The 16822-nt window shown below is 38.0% G+C and overlaps 1 protein-coding gene across 1 annotated transcript; it reads left to right on the top strand.

Moving 5' to 3' along the window:
• Positions 1-3677: 3677 nt before the first annotated feature.
• Positions 3678-16798, top strand: aifm2 (apoptosis inducing factor mitochondria associated 2). The gene is made up of 9 exons (XM_044373339.1): positions 3678-3784; positions 8038-8214; positions 9912-10027; positions 11223-11342; positions 11460-11552; positions 12814-12922; positions 15550-15702; positions 15778-15978; positions 16446-16798. Exons 2-9 carry the CDS (start codon positions 8040-8042, stop codon positions 16595-16597), a joined length of 1119 nt encoding a protein of 372 aa, XP_044229274.1. The 5' UTR covers positions 3678-3784; positions 8038-8039; the 3' UTR covers positions 16598-16798.
• The last annotated feature ends 24 nt before the right edge of the window (positions 16799-16822 follow it).

Raw genomic sequence — 16822 nt, 5'->3', positions numbered from 1 at the left:
CAGTCCAGAGTCGGATTAACCTGGGGCCCAAAAGACAAGACCACACGCCTCCCACACCAGAGACTCCCACATGCAAACCTACCAGACATGTCAACAAATGCAACAAATTGCAGGACTGGGGTCTTAGTGTTGGTAAAAAATGGCTCATCATGGGGGACTCCAACGTCACCAGAGTGCCACCGTTTACAGCCGCAGACTTACAGATAGATAGTTATCCAGGGGCCACCTTCAGACACGCGGAAGCCATCCTCACGAGGGCCACTTCGCACTAGAGGGTATTCTAGATCTTTCCTCAGGAAATCCTTAAAAACATTCCTGGAAACTAAACCTCAGGTGGTGTCTACAATACTTAAACATATTCTGCATCTGCAGTGAGATTGGTTAGAGTGATTAAAACAAACTTTCAAAAAGCACTAAGTGGAACTCAAATTCTACAGAAACACAGAATAGTTGCAGCCTTCAAAAAAAAAAAAACCCAAAAAAAACAGAAACCTGCAAGATTACCTGGTCAAGGCCAAGGTCTCACCACTTCTCACCCTAAGACCGAGAGGTCAGGGGGAATTTTTCAAGCACCAAACTTGGTTGCGCAGCAAATACACATACATGGGGGAATGTACACTCTTAAAACCGTGTTTACTTAATAACATGTGCACAGTGTGGACTGCTATATGTTGGTGAAACCAAAAATTCCATAGCTGTGAGGTTCACTCAACACAAATATAATATTTTAAGGCAAAAAGAGATGCACACTCCTCTAGTGAATCATTTTGTACAACATGGATGGCACTCAGTCCAAGCCACGGTCTTACAGACTAATCCAAAGTGGACCAGAGGTCAGAGAAGAAGGGCAGAAAGAATCTGGATCTCTAAAATGGACACCATATATCCTGAATGAGAAATAAAACTGGTCTCGGCAGGGTGCAGTGATGGACTGTGCATCTGATCTCGTTGAACCCTAACCATGGCTCCCTGCTTAAACTGCTCTATAAAACTGAAGCTTTCATATGATTATTAAAGACAAGTTATGAATGTGTCAGTGGTGGAAAGTAACTAAGTACATTTACTCAAGTATTGTCCTTTACTCTGCACTTTACTCTTTACTGTATTAAAGATACATATTAAGATACGGATCAGGGTATGTCCTTCAGCTCCCATATTAAACAAATTTCAAGGACCGCCTTTTTTCACTTACGTAATATTGCAAAAATCAGGCACATCCTTTCTCAAAAAGATGCAGAAAAACTAGTCCACCGAGAGCCGGGTTCTGCTTATGTTTCTTCCCATTAAAGGGGAGTTTTTCCTTACAACCTTTGCCAGTTCCTGCTCATCAGGGAATTGTTGGGTCTCTGTAAATTTAAGAGTATGGTCTAGACCTGCTCTATGTGAAAAGTGCCCTGAGATGACTTTTGTAGTGATTTGGTGATACATAAACAAAATTGAATTGGAAATTGAAATGAAGAAGAAACCATCTGAATATGTCACATAACAAACTTAAAGTATTGTCAGACTGTTTCTGCTACTGAAGTAAAGAGTGTAAAAGTATTTAATGACTGATGAGTCTATCTGACCCAAATGTTGCTTTATAATCATGGGAACCAATTAACAGTGTGGATTATTTTTCTGATAAAAAGACAATATTTCATTTTTATTTGCAGTTTTCATCACACAGTTGTCTCATGTTATTCTGACTGCAGTGATGAATCAGAGTGTAAAATCATCTTTGCTGTCAGCTTCACTCCGGGAGAAAAATCAACTTCAACTATTAAAATGCAGCTAAAATCTTCATAATGTGTCTACTGTCGTAAACAATCTCTCTGTTTGTTAGAAGCTCTGTTTTTAAAACCAGAGCGGAAATAGAAACATGGAACAATGAAATGTTTCTACTGACCTATAAGAATATATATTGATCTTCTTACATGTCACTTTACTGTAAATTCAGGACTTTTATCCGGATCTTGGGGGAATGATGACTCTTTCTTTCCAGTGATGTGATTGGTCAGTGGTCAGGGTGTTGATCCTCTGAAGTTGACCTGCTCCAGAGCAGGTTAGCTGTTCAGCATCAGTTTCCATGGTGATGAACCACGGTAGGAAGTGCACCAGTGTCGTAGGACTGAAAACTCAGAGTTGAACTTGAAGTTACCTCGATAACCCTAAATCCTGCTTTGTAGTACAGACCTCACGACTTAAATACACAGAGTCTGATCACAAACTGAACACAGGTGAGTGAAACAAGACACAGGTGAAACACACGAGGCAATCAACAAAGGCAGGAAAACACAGGAAGTAAAGGTAACAAAACACAAGGAGAAAACATTTCAAAATAAAACAGGAACTAAAGTAATCAGACAACAAGGAACAAGTGACAACACAAGGGCAGACTGCGAGCTGATAGACTAGGTAAGACACTAAAGGGAAAGGCTTGCCCACCACACACACAGAACGAGAGGCAGAGGAAACAGACAACAGACCAACCAATAAAAGGCAACCAAAGTAACACCAAGTCAGAAAGTCCCAGAACACAAAACTCAAGCACACAACATCACAATCTAACTGCGAATACCAGAGAGTCCTTCAAAGATAAGTCAAATAACATAAACAATCTCAACCAAATGACCAGGCAACATAAATGTATCCTAGAAAACCCAAAAGAACAAAAACAGGAAGAGTCCTGGCAGGATGTGACAGGGCCATAACAATACAACCTGGTATTGTGATGATGAAATAAAGCTTTTAAAAAAAGTTCATATGTTTTCAAACGATATTAAAACATAAATGTCCAGAAACCTCATGTGGCTCAATGTGAAATCTTTATATCTGAAATATGCTTTTTCTAGAGATTTCAACCACATCTCACAGTCTTCCTCAGTTTGTTGAGGTTTAAAATATTTATAACTTTTAAAAATATTTAATTTGTGAAATACTTGAAAACCACATGTGCCTATAAGTATGTTTTACATGTGGAATATGTGATGTTTTATTCACATGCAAGAGATTAAAGTAAGACTAAAGGTTAAAACTTGAATGTCTTGATAACAGATAAAATAGATTATAAAAAGTCTATATAACTTAATAAATATATATTTTATCATATACTTTTATTTCATTAAATGTATTTCTTTTTTTCTTTCTTTTTTTTTGCAGTTACTAATCAGAATTTTTTCACTTCATCACAGGTTATGTCATTTAAATTTGTAAGACTTTGACTTTATATTTTATGTATTATGAGAACTTATTTGCCTGTTTTTATTTTCTGTTACATTTTGCCTCATATTGCTTTATACATATGGGCTCTTATTATTAATAATAATGATAATAATAATAATACAATTTATTTATACAGCACTTACATCAAAGTTGTAAAGTTGTGTAAATGTTGAACCAGGATGAAAACATCTCAGGATGCAATAACACCGATAAAATCAGACTCTTAAAAATAAAAAAAATTGAATTGTATAAATGCCCAACAATAATAAAATGGCTAAAGATGAAAGCAACAGTAATAATAAAACAGATGATACAACAGTGTGTTAGCATGAAGGAAGAGAAGTGGTTTAATTTTTGACCAAAAGGTGCGTTTCAGAACGGACTTTAATATTTCCCACAGCACTGAAGGCAGCAGAAGAGCCCGCCCCGCCCCCCTCCTCATGAGGTGGGCGGGGCGGGGCTGTGATTGGTAGAGAACTCGTGTCGTCAGAGGAAGAAACACGCAGCTGTGATAACAGTGATGAAAGACAAACTGCAGAAACTCCGAAAGAAAAGACAACTGAACGTTTACCTGAAGCCGGTGAGTCACTTATATCCCGTATTTCACATCTTTACTGAGATTATTACTTATATCCCGTATCTTCAACTTTACTGAGATTATTACTTATATCCCGTATTTTACATCTTTACTGAGATTATTACTTATATCCCGTATTTCACATCTTTACTGAGATTATTACTTATATCCTGTATCTTCATCTTTACTGAGATTATTACTTATATCCTGTATCTTCATCTTTACTGAGATTATTACTTATATCCTGTATCTTCATCTTTACTGAGATTATTACTTATATCCCGTATTTCACATCTTTACTGAGATTATTACTTATATCCTGTATCTTCATCTTTACTGAGATTATTACTTATATCCCGTATTTCACATCTTTACTGAGATTATTACTTATATCCTGTATTTTACATCATTGCTGAGATTCTGAAGCAACAGGACGTGCTGAGGAAACATCACGTTCCTGAAAACAGCGGACAAAAAGTACTAAAACAGTAAATCAATACTTTAGAAGTATATGAGATAATATATGAGTATAGTAGTATATAGTATATGAGAAAGTCCTGCAGTAAAACTGTAAAAGTTTGAACGTGATAAAAGCAGAATGTATTTAAACTACTCATGATGCAACAGCATGAGTTCTTTCATTTTATTATTGTTATTATTATTATTATTATTATTATTACATTTTAAAGCTGCAACAGTTAGTCAATTACTCGATTAGTTGTCAATAATTAAATTAATTGCCAACTTTGAAACTCAGGGATCAGACTAAACATTCTCAGTTTTTATTTGTATTTAATATAATCAAGTAGTCTCACTGAGATCAATTTCTCTCTTCAAAGAGACACCTGAGAACAAGAAACATTCATAATCAGACAATCAGCAAATAGAAACAAGACGACTGCAGACAGACGACCTCGACCAACAAGGAATGAATGAGATAATTTTAAAAGGTTCAGGTGAACATGTGGGACAGATATAAAGATAAATGAGTGACGGGATCATGTTTCTGTACTTTCAGGATGTAAATGTAAGAAGAGATGTGAACTTGTTTATAGATGAACTAATGAGATGATGATTTCATGCGACACTGTGACCCACAGAGCAGTGATGTGTCATTAGTGATAAAGTTCACTGTGTTAAACAGCTGCTGAAGTGACGACAGACTGATCATCTCTCTGTGTGTCACTGTGTTGTAAAGCTGTTGCCAAGAATTATTTTTATTATTTCATTATTGATTCATCTGCACATTATTTTCTTGATTAATTGATTACCAGTTTTGTCTGTAAAATGTCAGAAAATAGTGAAAAATGCTCATTATGATTTCATAGAGCTTTCAATTGTCTTGTTTTATCTGATCAATAATCCAAAACTGCAAAAATATTGTTTACTGTCATGTACGTCACAGAAAGTCCCCAAATTATCAAGAGTCAAATTAACTAAAACAATTAATCAGTTATCAAAATGGTTTAATTAATCTTCTGTCAGTCAACTAATCAATGAATCAGTGAATCGTTGCAGCTCTCCTGTGATGTCTTACTCAGGTTGTGGTGACATAAATCTGTTCAGTGTGATAATGAGGACGCGTCTCTGTGTTTTGGGTACTGAACTGAAGACTTTAAGGTTTAAGAGTCAGACGTTCAGGGTTCAGGTGAGTTTTCCAGCCGATTCAGATTTTATCAGCTCATGAAAGGTCCAGTGTGAAGAGTTTAGTGGCATCTAGTGGTGAGGTTTGTGAGGATTGTCAGCCATTCTTTTTGTTTTCACAGAAAGAAATGACAGTCACGTGACGTAGATGCTGTTACACATTTTGATGTGAGACTCGGATGTCCCTGTGGTGATCCAGCTTTCCAACAGATGATAATGGCTCACTGAGCCAATCAGGAGGTAGAGAGTAGGGTCATACTACCTCAGATCTATGGGTCTGATGACAATGACCATTTAACGGGCTGATAACATTGAAAGAAGATGAGTTTTGTGAGAATCAGTGCAGGTCAATGAAACATGAAGACTGAGTAAAGACTCTAGAGGAGGAATCTCTCCTCCTGTTGGCTCAGTCTGTCCAGTGTGTTTGTGGAATACACATGAGCTAAATTAAGAAAAACTATCATTTATAAACAGCAAATTTCAAGGTTTTTATATGTAAATAATCTCCTTAAAGATACTTTAAAAAGAGTGTTTGATGCACGTGGAAAAGTGTCACACAAAAATCCCTGCAGCAGCATCGTATTTATTTATTTATTGTATCTTTTTGGAGAAAAAAACCCCAAAACATTAATGAGATGAAATTTCCCCTTATTGTATTTATTTATTCATGTATATGTTTTTTTTAATTTATTTTCATGCTGTGATGTCTGAGTTTTTATATTTTAGTTTGGTAAGGTGTTATAACAATATATAATTTCTATACAGATCATACAGTAGGGGAAATAATTAGTCAACACATCAACTTTTTTAATTAAACATATTTCCAGTGCAGCTATTCATATGAAATGAAGACCAGACATTGGTATTAACTCAATAAGGCAAACAAGCTAACAAAATCATGACATCCCTATCAATACAAAAGTTCTGTGCATCAAATTGGAATGAAGGAAAAAAGTATTGAACACGCAGTAAGAAAAAGCTCTGAACCAAGTGATTCCACTAATTAGTCCTCTTACCTGTGCTAATTAGAATCAGCCGGTTAGAGCATGTGGCTGTTAGCACTTCCACTCTTTTAAAAGGTTTAACATCTGTGACGCATCATTTGCTGCCAAACTGTCACATAAGAACCATCTCATGATGATTAGAGGCAACGAGCTCTGACAAAACCTTCACAACAAGATTGTTGAATGACATCGGTTAGCGACTGATTCCTCAACTCCTAAATGTTCCCACAAGCACCACTGGGACCATTAACACTCCACCAACAACCGGCCACACACTGAAGCTCCTCGCAAGACTGCTGACTGGGAAGTAAGAAAATTAGTCAGAAGAGTAGACAAAGATCCAAGGACCACTCACGAAGAGCTCCAGAAAGACCTGGAAGAAGCAGGTACAATTATCACACAGAAAAGAAAAGGCAATGCACTCCACCATCACAATCTCCATGCACGATCACCCCATAAGACTCCATTACTGAAGAAAAGACATGTTGAAGCTTGTTTGAAGTTTGCTACACAACATCCGGAGAAGCCTGTAGATTACTGGAAGAATGTGATGTGGTCAGATGAGACACAAATTCTTTTTTTGGCTCTAACTACACGAGATGGAAGCTTTATGATCTGGAGCTGTTTCTATCTCATGGTCTCATTGAGAAGAATCTGTTTCCATCCACCAGGACAATGAGGATGAGACACAGCTGGACCCTCCAACAAGACAACAATCCAAAACACACTGCAAAGGCGACTCAACTGGTTCCAGAGAAAGACAATAAAGATGTTGGAAAGGTCCATTCAGTCACCCAACTAGAACCCAATAGAACATTTGTGGAAGAAACTGAAGATAAAGATTCACCAGCACCCCCCAGAGTCTTCATCATATGAAGACTGTCTGCTTAGAAGAATGGAACAAACCCTCCCGAAGAGATGGATTAGAGAGATTAGTGTCTTCATACAGGAAGCGTCTTGAAGTTCATTGCTAACAAAGGCTTCTCCACCAAGTATTTTAGTTAGCATGTTCAACACTTTCTTCCTGTGTCATTCCAATTTCTTTAGCTGTGTTGCCTTATTGAGTTAATACCAATGTCTCGTCTTAATTGCATGTGAATAGCTGCAATGAAAATATGTTTCCTGAAAAAAATGTTGACGTATCGAATACCTATTTCCCCCCCCCTGCATTTACATGACACTAAAATTTACCAGTGTGTGATTCAACACGATGAAATATTTTTTTAAATTCTTCATGGAAAACATATCAACTAACAACTAAACCAAACTAACAGAGTTGAATAATAACAAAGTTCAGAACTGAAGAACTGCAGAATCACAGCAGTGGGTTTATTAGCCACATGATACCAAATTATGGTCTAGAAACGACTAAAAGTCCACAAAATCTCAACAATGAACTTAAATTCTAACAGGAAGTGTTTAACAGGTAAATATTTGGCAATTACATAAATGCACAACAACAAAATTGTCCTCACAATTGTGTCCACTGTATCCTTCTGCTGCTCTCATGTTCATCCACCAGGAGGTGCTGTTGGGCTTCAACACTGTGTGTGTGTGTGTGTGTGTGTGTGTGTGTGTGTGTGTGTGTGTGTGTGTGTGTGTGTGCAGAGATGGGGGGTCAGGCCTCGTCAGTAGAGGGTGTCCATGTCGTGGTGGTTGGCGGTGGATTTGGCGGCATTGCAGCAGCTCAGCAGCTGAAGTCTCAAGGACTCAACTTCACTCTAATCGACATGAGAGACGCTTTCCATCACAACGTGGCAGCACTCCGAGCGTCCGTCCAGCCCGGTATTCACATTATTATTATTATTATTGTTATTGTTGTTGTTATTATTATTATTATTGTTGTTGTTATTATCATACTATCATCATTATTCAACATGACAGACACTTTCCATCACAACGTGGCAGCACTATGAGCATCTGTCCAACCAAGTACTCACTTTAATATTTATAATTAATATAATCCATACTTTTTGTTTTTTTCATTTTTGTTTTACTTGTATTTTTTTTATAAGAAGTTTTTAGTTTGTAATGCTGTTAAATTCTATCAATGTTTTGAAATTATTTTATTCCATTTTAATTTTTATCAGCAAATATATGCAATCTTTTTTAAATCGTTTATCATTATTTTTTTCTGTATTGTTCAGAAGTTTTTCCCCAATTTATTTTCTGTATTTTATTAATTTAATGTTTTTTTCTGATATCTTTCCAAGTTTTTTATAAATACATTTTTACTTTTCTATTCTTTTTTTAATTAATACCAGAAAACAGAGAACTACAGTAATGAAGTCTGGATGAAACAAATGCATGTATTAGAGTCTCTGCGTCAGCCATGGACAGGGAAGACCAAATTTTAGCTACGTTATATAAGTGGAAAAAGGCAGTGTTGGTGATTCCTTTAATGTGCTTATCAAAGGAGAGGCGTGCATCAAATGTAACACCAAGATTCGTGGATGCCACACTTAGTGAAATCACAAAGTTGTCGAGTGTTTCTGTGACTTGATCGAACTGGTTTCAGTGTCTAGCAGGGGCAACGACCAGCATCTCAGCTTTATCCGAGTTTAGAAGCAGGAAATTTAGTGACATCCAATTTTTCACAGCAGCCAAGAAGGCCTCTAATTCAGTAATGTGAGTATGATCATCAGCCCTTACAGGCACATACAGTTGCATCATCATCATACAGCTACAGTATCATCCGCATGACTATATACAAAACTTCTTTCCAAATCCAGACATCAAATAGATATGGCCATTCAACTCTGTTGAAGGCCTTCTCTGCATCAGTTCAAAGGATTACGATGTTTGGTTCCCCTTGTTGGTTGTATAAGATATTTAGTACCCTCCTGACGTTGTGGAAGCCTGGTCTTCCCTGTATAAAACCAGTGTGGTCTTGCCATTATAATGACATCCTTCAAGTCCAGCTGAGATTTAAATATAATTTGATTCTTGAATAGGTTTGGTGTTTGCCGAGGAAACAAGAGTTTTCTCTAGTCTTTGGTTTTAGATGTTGCCAAATGTCTATTAGATTAATTTCTTGGATGAAACACTCTTTTGTTTTCCTAGTTTGCACAAGAGTAACATCCAAATAAGAAGATCCATGAATAATCAGAAACCTCCCAGTCGGATCCTCAACCACATCCTGTATCTGCATTGGAACAGATTTATGAATCAATACAGTTACTCCTCTAGCACTTGATGTATGAGATGCTGAAAATACTTGTCCAAGTTTGATGCTTCAAATTATATATGGCTGGCGAGACAGTCAGATCAGAAAGGGCTACTGCTTTAGATAAATCCAAATTCAGGGTTTTACTATTGCAACGATCCGAACCCAAAAGTATAAACAAGCCCCAGAAAGTCTTAAATTAATAAAGTTATGATTGTTGTGGTGTCATAGAGGGCTTTCCCAGCGTCTGAGTCTGCAGCCAGTAATAACTGTGATAACCAGTGTGTGTCATACTGTGACCTTTGACCTCCTGCAGGCTTTGCTCAGAGGACCTTCATCCCGTACGCCAACACTTTTGGACACAGTTTCGTTCAGGGCCGAGTGGAGCGAGTGGACACTGACAGACAGATGGTCGTCCTGCAGGGAGGGAGGGTGAGGACACGCTGACTGTGCTGCCATCTGCTGGCTGATTCACGTCTAATTCACTGAGAGTTAAAGTCGTGAAGCTGATGTTGGACTCCAACATAACAGACAGTTTATCACGTTGTTGCACCGGCACAAAAGTCAGTTTATATGTCACACTTCATACACGAGGACATTTAAAGTGCCTTAGATGATGCAAAAGAATATAAGAACAAAAAGTAATAAAACAGTAAAAAAAAATCATAAGATAGAAAATAAAAAGTAAAGGAGCATTAAAAAACAGCATAAACAATGAAAGTTGAAGTTCAGCTTTAAAATGTAATTAAAAGTTGTGATAAACAGATTTCTTCAGTTGTTATTGGTTCCCTGCAGGGATCAATACTGAGTCCACATGTTCAAACTCTTCAACAGCAACAATTCTGGATCAAACTGTGACACATTTGCATAGTTTTCACACAGAAAGCGTTCAGTGACTGCAGCCTTCAAATGTCCTCAATACTTTTCTCACTCAAATACAAACAAGCAACAAAACATTTGACATGTTTACATCCTCACTTCCAAACTCTACAGTTTATGTTCAAACACGTATTCACACTGAAATACATCGATATTCAACCACAAAACAAGACTCGCTGTCACGCACTGTAGTACGTTCTATAGAGAGCTACACGTCTGACTGTATTTACACTATATGCACATTTATACACTATCAACCATTAAACTACATAAACACAATAAAAAGGTGATGTAACTTCACAGACGGCCATGAAATGATCCTCATGTGCTGCCTGTTGTTAGTGTTTTTATCTCAGAATGAGATGTGGACTCGGTATTGATCCGTCAGGGAACCATTTGGAAAAACTGTACCAGCAGTCGGCATCGTCTCCAGTCTGAGATCTTCAGGTAGTTCATGTGAGCATCATAGAACCTGAAAACAGCGTCATCGTGTTTAACTTTAGGAAACAAAACAAGACCAGAAACAGCTGAGCTGAGAGCTCTGGAAGCTTCTTACTGTGAGAAGATCTGATGAACCTTTCAGAGATTTATGGATAAACAGTAAAACTTTAGATGTTTGAGTTGTTCTGGATCAGCTGGTTCTGTCTGACAGCAGTTCTGCTTCTCCTCATCTTATAATAAATGATGTTAGATGTTAAATGGTAACAATGAGATCTGACCTTTAAGAGTTTGGTGCTCTGTGCCGCAGGAGATCCAGTACTCACACCTCATCCTGTGTACGGGGACCGACGGGTCATTTCCCGGGAAGTTCAACACCGTGGCAACATACCAGACTGCCATCCAGACCTATGAGGACTTCGTCACACAGGTTTGATACAGAGTAACACTGGAGTCTGCAGAAAGACGAGACAACTTATTTATCTTATATTTTACATACATCATGAGATCATTATAGGTCATCCAACGTGTGTGTGTGTGTGTTCAGGTCCAGGCAGCAGGCTCGGTGCTGGTGGTGGGCGGTGGGTCAACCGGGGTGGAGATGGCTGCTGAGATCAAGACAGAGTATCCAGATAAGAAGGTGACGACAAACTGAGAGTCTAAAATATATCAGTGTTTAGCTCAGCATAGACAAAGAAAAGAAAAACCTCCTTTTCTACAGGAACATCGTTCACAGCAGCCACCAGAGCTGGGCCTCAGTAGTTCATATACTTCATATCAAAGTTCTAGTTAAAACACATTCACATATCTGAGAAAGAGTTTACACAATTAGTTCAAAGAAACAGTCTTGGAGTGAATTACACAATTCAGCCTATTATTATTCTACACTATTTCTATGATCTACATTAGTAATATGCATATCAGGAAGACCAGGGAGGAGAGATACTGGATCAAATTCAAGCTCAGTTACCGACATGTTCCGCATTTCGTACAGGACAGTTTCATATATTTTAGACAATGTGTAAGGTTGCCAGTATTTATTTTGTATTTAGAGCACATTGAAGAGATGATAGGTTTAAACCTGGAGAGATGATTGGGTGATAAATGCACTCTGTGAAGTATTTTGATAGTTTTTGATGACCTTGCTAGCTTGTCTGGTTTTACTGCAAAACAAAACAGAACAGTCATTGTAGAATGTAGAAAAACACTATAAAGCCAATAATCTACCTGCTGTGTTTCTTTATTCTTTCACCTCTCATTAGTTTGGACTGATTGAAACACTCCAAAACATTTGTAAATGTAAAAAGATCCCGTCAGTATAAGTTAGTTATAATTTCTGTATCAAAGGTTAGTTAATATGTGTTAACGTCTGATCAGAGAAGAATCTGATAACAGGACGCAGCTCAATGCTAATGACGTAAAAACAAACATCATCCTCAACAATTAATTCCTGCTGAAATGTGAAACATTTTAAATTAAAAGCTCATAAATCAACAACACAGTGTGTCTATGAGATAACATATCAGCTCACACAACAGTGAGTCGGGAGTAAACATGCTAGTGGGTTAGCTTGCTAATCAGGTGATCCTCTCCTCACAGGTCACACACCTGTCAAATGTTAGGAGGTGGGCTGGAGACAGAAAACATAATATAACAGCCATGCAACATCCAGCCTTTACTGTACTTCTACTTCTGTTCATACTACTACTAGTACTTCTACTGATAATACTGCTATTTCCACCACTACTACCACTACTGCTAGTACTACAAACAATTAAGTTAATTAAATTAGAAAGTAATTTAACATTCAGGCAATAAGAAAGAAAACTGCAACATTTAAAAAAAATAAAAAAAAAAAAAGAAGCTTCAGTTTTTGATTCTGGGGTTTCTCTCGTGTCCAGGTGGTTCTGATCCACTCCAGGATCGGCCTGGCCGACCCGGAGCTGCTGCCCAGCGTCCGACAGCAGGCCAAGGAGGTTCTGCTGGAGAAAGGAGTGGAGCTGCTGCTGGGTAAGAGCGCACCTCCATGTACGCAGATCCTTTACTGCAGTAAAAGTACCAATACAGCAAAGTAAAAGTAGTGGTTTGGTCCCTCTGACTGATATATTATTATATATGACATCATTAGATTATTAATAGTGAAGCATCAGTGTTAGAGCAGCATGTTACTGTTGTAGCTGCTGGAGGTGGAGCTAGTTTACACTACTTTATATACAGTTAGCTAGTTTAGTCCAGTGGTAAATGTGACCCCGACTACACACTGCTTTTTGTAAGACGTCAAAAGCCAAAAAGGTTGGAAACCACTGGTTTCATCTTTAACAATGTGTTGTATTTTAAAAGCTTGTTATATTATCCATTGTGTCAAATCTTCATCTGAAAAGTAACTAAAGCTGTCAAATAAATGTAGTGGAGTAGAAAGTACAATATTTCCCTCTGAAATGTAGAAAGTAGCTTCACATGGAAATACTCCAGTAAAGTACAAGTACCTCAAAACTGTACTAAAGTACAATACTGGAGTAAATGTACTAAGTTTCAGAGGCACTTCTAGGAATTTTGAACTCGGTTGGCAAAAAGACGTCTAGAGGTGACCACAATGTGTTGTTAATATGCGTGCAGAGTGCACAGATTATTTTATATGCATTAATATTCTAATAATAATAGTAATAGTAATAATAATAAGGCTAAAACATAAATTAATAGACTGCATGCATACACAACTGTTGATGGTCAATCTCCTATTTTGCAGAACCTTTATAGACTAACATTAACATTGACAAATAAATAAAACCTTTTTCGGAGCTCATTTACAAAAGTTAAGGCTATTTGGTCAAATGCTCTAACAATCTTATATAGTATACCAAACAATATAGCATATATTAATATAATAAGACAATTAGCCTGGATGTATTTGGATAAAGAATAAAAAACAGGTTCTGACCATATTTAAGGCCTTTAACAGACTTTGTTCTGCAGAACAAACTGCAGGTGATAGGTAATCCCTGCCATGGTGCTCCAACATAACACCAGTTTACATGCTTGTTTAATCTGAGGAGACTAGTTACTGGATAAGTAACACGCATCATTACAGAGTTTGTGTGAATATGAATTTTGGACAGTGGGTCCATAATAAGCCATTCAAAGAGCTGATGAGGCCTTTTACCAAAAGTTAAGCTACTTTGAAATAATAATAATAATAATAAGCTCAGACAAGTCAGTAATAAATTCAGATTAAATAAGAATAACAAAAATGATTGATTATTATGATAAGCCAATGTATAATATGATTTGTTGATATGAAGGCCTGTGACTGATGCAGTAAGAAAACGATGCTTCATTAATGTTCAATCAGAAATATCAGAAACATCGATGAGAGAACAGTGTCAACAAACAGCACAAAGTAACAGACATCTTATTAACAGGTGCAGATATTGTACAGTATTTGTATCTGTCTCTTACCTGGATTAAACAAGTGGCATCTTCATATCGCCAGCAGCTGTAATAATCATAATCAAGGGGTTTCAGACTGTGAGAGGAGGATGAAGAGCTGAGCAACAGACCTCCAGAGACACTTCTAGAGTCTCAGGGGTCTTTCTGACCAACTTTCATTGCCATTATCTTCTCCAGAACACCAATTTAAAAATTCAGATATTAATCAAAAATCATTTATAGAATCTAAACATTTTAATTTTAACATATTTATGGTAAAATACAGATGTAATAAACTCCTTAGTTACAATAAAAACACTGTTTAATATTAAAAAAATATGATAAACGAAATACAATAAATGTAAACAATTCAAAAGTATAAAGTAAAAAGGTATACAAATATATATAAAATATATGTATAAATAACAAATCCAAATGAATTAAAAACTAACTCTTTAAAAAGTTCTTTATTGATGGACGGTGGTGTAGCCGTTGTTGAAGTGCCAGAGATGATGGAGGTCGATGGACCTGATAAGAAAAAATAACAGGGAGCACATTGTCATGATGATTATTAGAGGACATGGTGCATCTCAACCATACTGCAGTTAAATTATGAACATCCTGCAGACAGAGTTCAGGGTTTATGCTGATACATGAAAGTCCTGCAGACAGAGTTCAGGGTTTATGCTGATACATGAAAGTCCTGCAGACAGAGTTCAGGGTTTATGTTGATCCATGAACACCCTGCAGACAGAGTTCAGGGTTTATGCTGATACATGAACACCCTGCAGACAGAGTTCAGGGTTTATGATGCCGAATCAATACCCTGCAGACAGAGTTCAGGGTTTATGCTGATACATGAAAGTCCTGCGGACAGAGTTCAGGGTTTATGTTGATCCATGAACACCCTGCAGACAGAGTTCAGGGTTTATGTTGATCCATGAACACCCTGCAGACAGAGTTCAGGGTTTATGCTGCTACATGAACACCCTGCAGACAGTGTTCAGGGTTTATTCTGCTACATGAACACCCTGCAGACAGAGTTCAGGGTTTATGATGCCGAATCAATACCCTGCAGACATATTTCAGGGTTTATGCTGATACATGAAAGTCCTGCAGACAGGGTTCAGGGTTTATGCTGATACATGAAAGTCCTGCAGACAGAGTTCAGGGTTTGTGCTACTAGATCAAGCTGCTGCTGTGTGTTTCAGGACAGAAAGTGTCGAACCTGTCGGAGCTGCAGCTGAACGTCACCTGCAGCAACATGCTGGTCACCACAGATAAAGGAGACAAACTGACCACAGATCTGATCATCTGCTGCACTGGACTGAAGGTCAACTCTGCTGCCTATGCCTCTAGCTTCTGTGAGTCCACACACACTCTGCTGATCAGATCAATCGATCAGTCAGTCATTGATCAGTTATCTGTCTCTCTGGCAGCTGGCTGTCTGGCTGACAATGGAGCTCTGAAGGTCAACGACCACCTGCAGGTCAATGGTTTCTCCAACGTGTTCGCAGTGGGTGACTGCAATGATGTCAAAGAACCCAAGATGGCATATCACGCAGGACTGCATGCCGCCGTCGCCGTTAGCAACATCGTCAACAGTCTCAGCGCGAAGCCGCTAACGTCTTATCACACTGGTACACACCTCATCTGTCTGCTGCCCGTCTGTGTTATTGGTTGACTGTCTGTGTTGCTGGTTGACTGTCTGTGTTATTGGTTGACTGTCTGTGTTGCTGGTTGACTGTCTGTGTTATTGGTTGACTGTCTGTGTTGCTGGTTGACTGTCTGTGTTATTGGTTGACTGTCTGTGTTATTGGTTGACTGTCTGTGTTATTGGTTGACTGTCTGTGTTGCTGGTTGACTGTCTGTGTTATTGGTTGACTGTCTGTGTTGCTGGTTGACCGTCTGTGTTACTGGTTGACTGTCTGTGTTATTGGTTGACTGTCTGTGTTATTGGTTGACTGTCTGTGTTATTGGTTGACTGTCTGTGTTGCTGGTTGACTGTCTGTGTTATTGGTTGACTGTCTGTGTTGCTGGTTGACTGTCTGTGTTGCTGGTTGACCGTCTGTGTTACTGGTTGACTGTCTGTGTTATTGGTTGCCAGGTAACGTCACCATGTTGCTGGCGATGGGCCGGGATGACGGCGTTGGTCAGTTTAATGGGTTGAAGTTGCCTCGTTGTGTTGTCGCTCTGGGGAAGAGTCGAGATCTGCTGCTGTGGAAGAGCTGGAGGGAGATGCAGCAGAAACAACCCTGATACACAAACTCATTGATTCAGTTATTAAGAGAAACAAAGTTACACAGTTCGTCTATTTTCAAACACAATCCAAGTTTAATAGACAGTTACACACCGTATGTGTCTTTATTATCTCTGGTGTTAATTTGCAGTTCAGACTGAAACTGCTAAAATCAGCTATTAATGCACATTTACCTCTGATCTTTAATATTTTTACAGTAAATTTAAGTGTTCTGTACTTAAGCA

The sequence above is a fragment of the Thunnus albacares genome, chromosome 14, assembly GCF_914725855.1.
Source record: "Thunnus albacares chromosome 14, fThuAlb1.1, whole genome shotgun sequence".
NCBI lineage: Eukaryota > Metazoa > Chordata > Actinopteri > Scombriformes > Scombridae > Thunnus > Thunnus albacares.
Note: the sequence above shows the minus strand (reverse complement) of the source record. Positions and strands in the feature narration are given on the sequence as shown.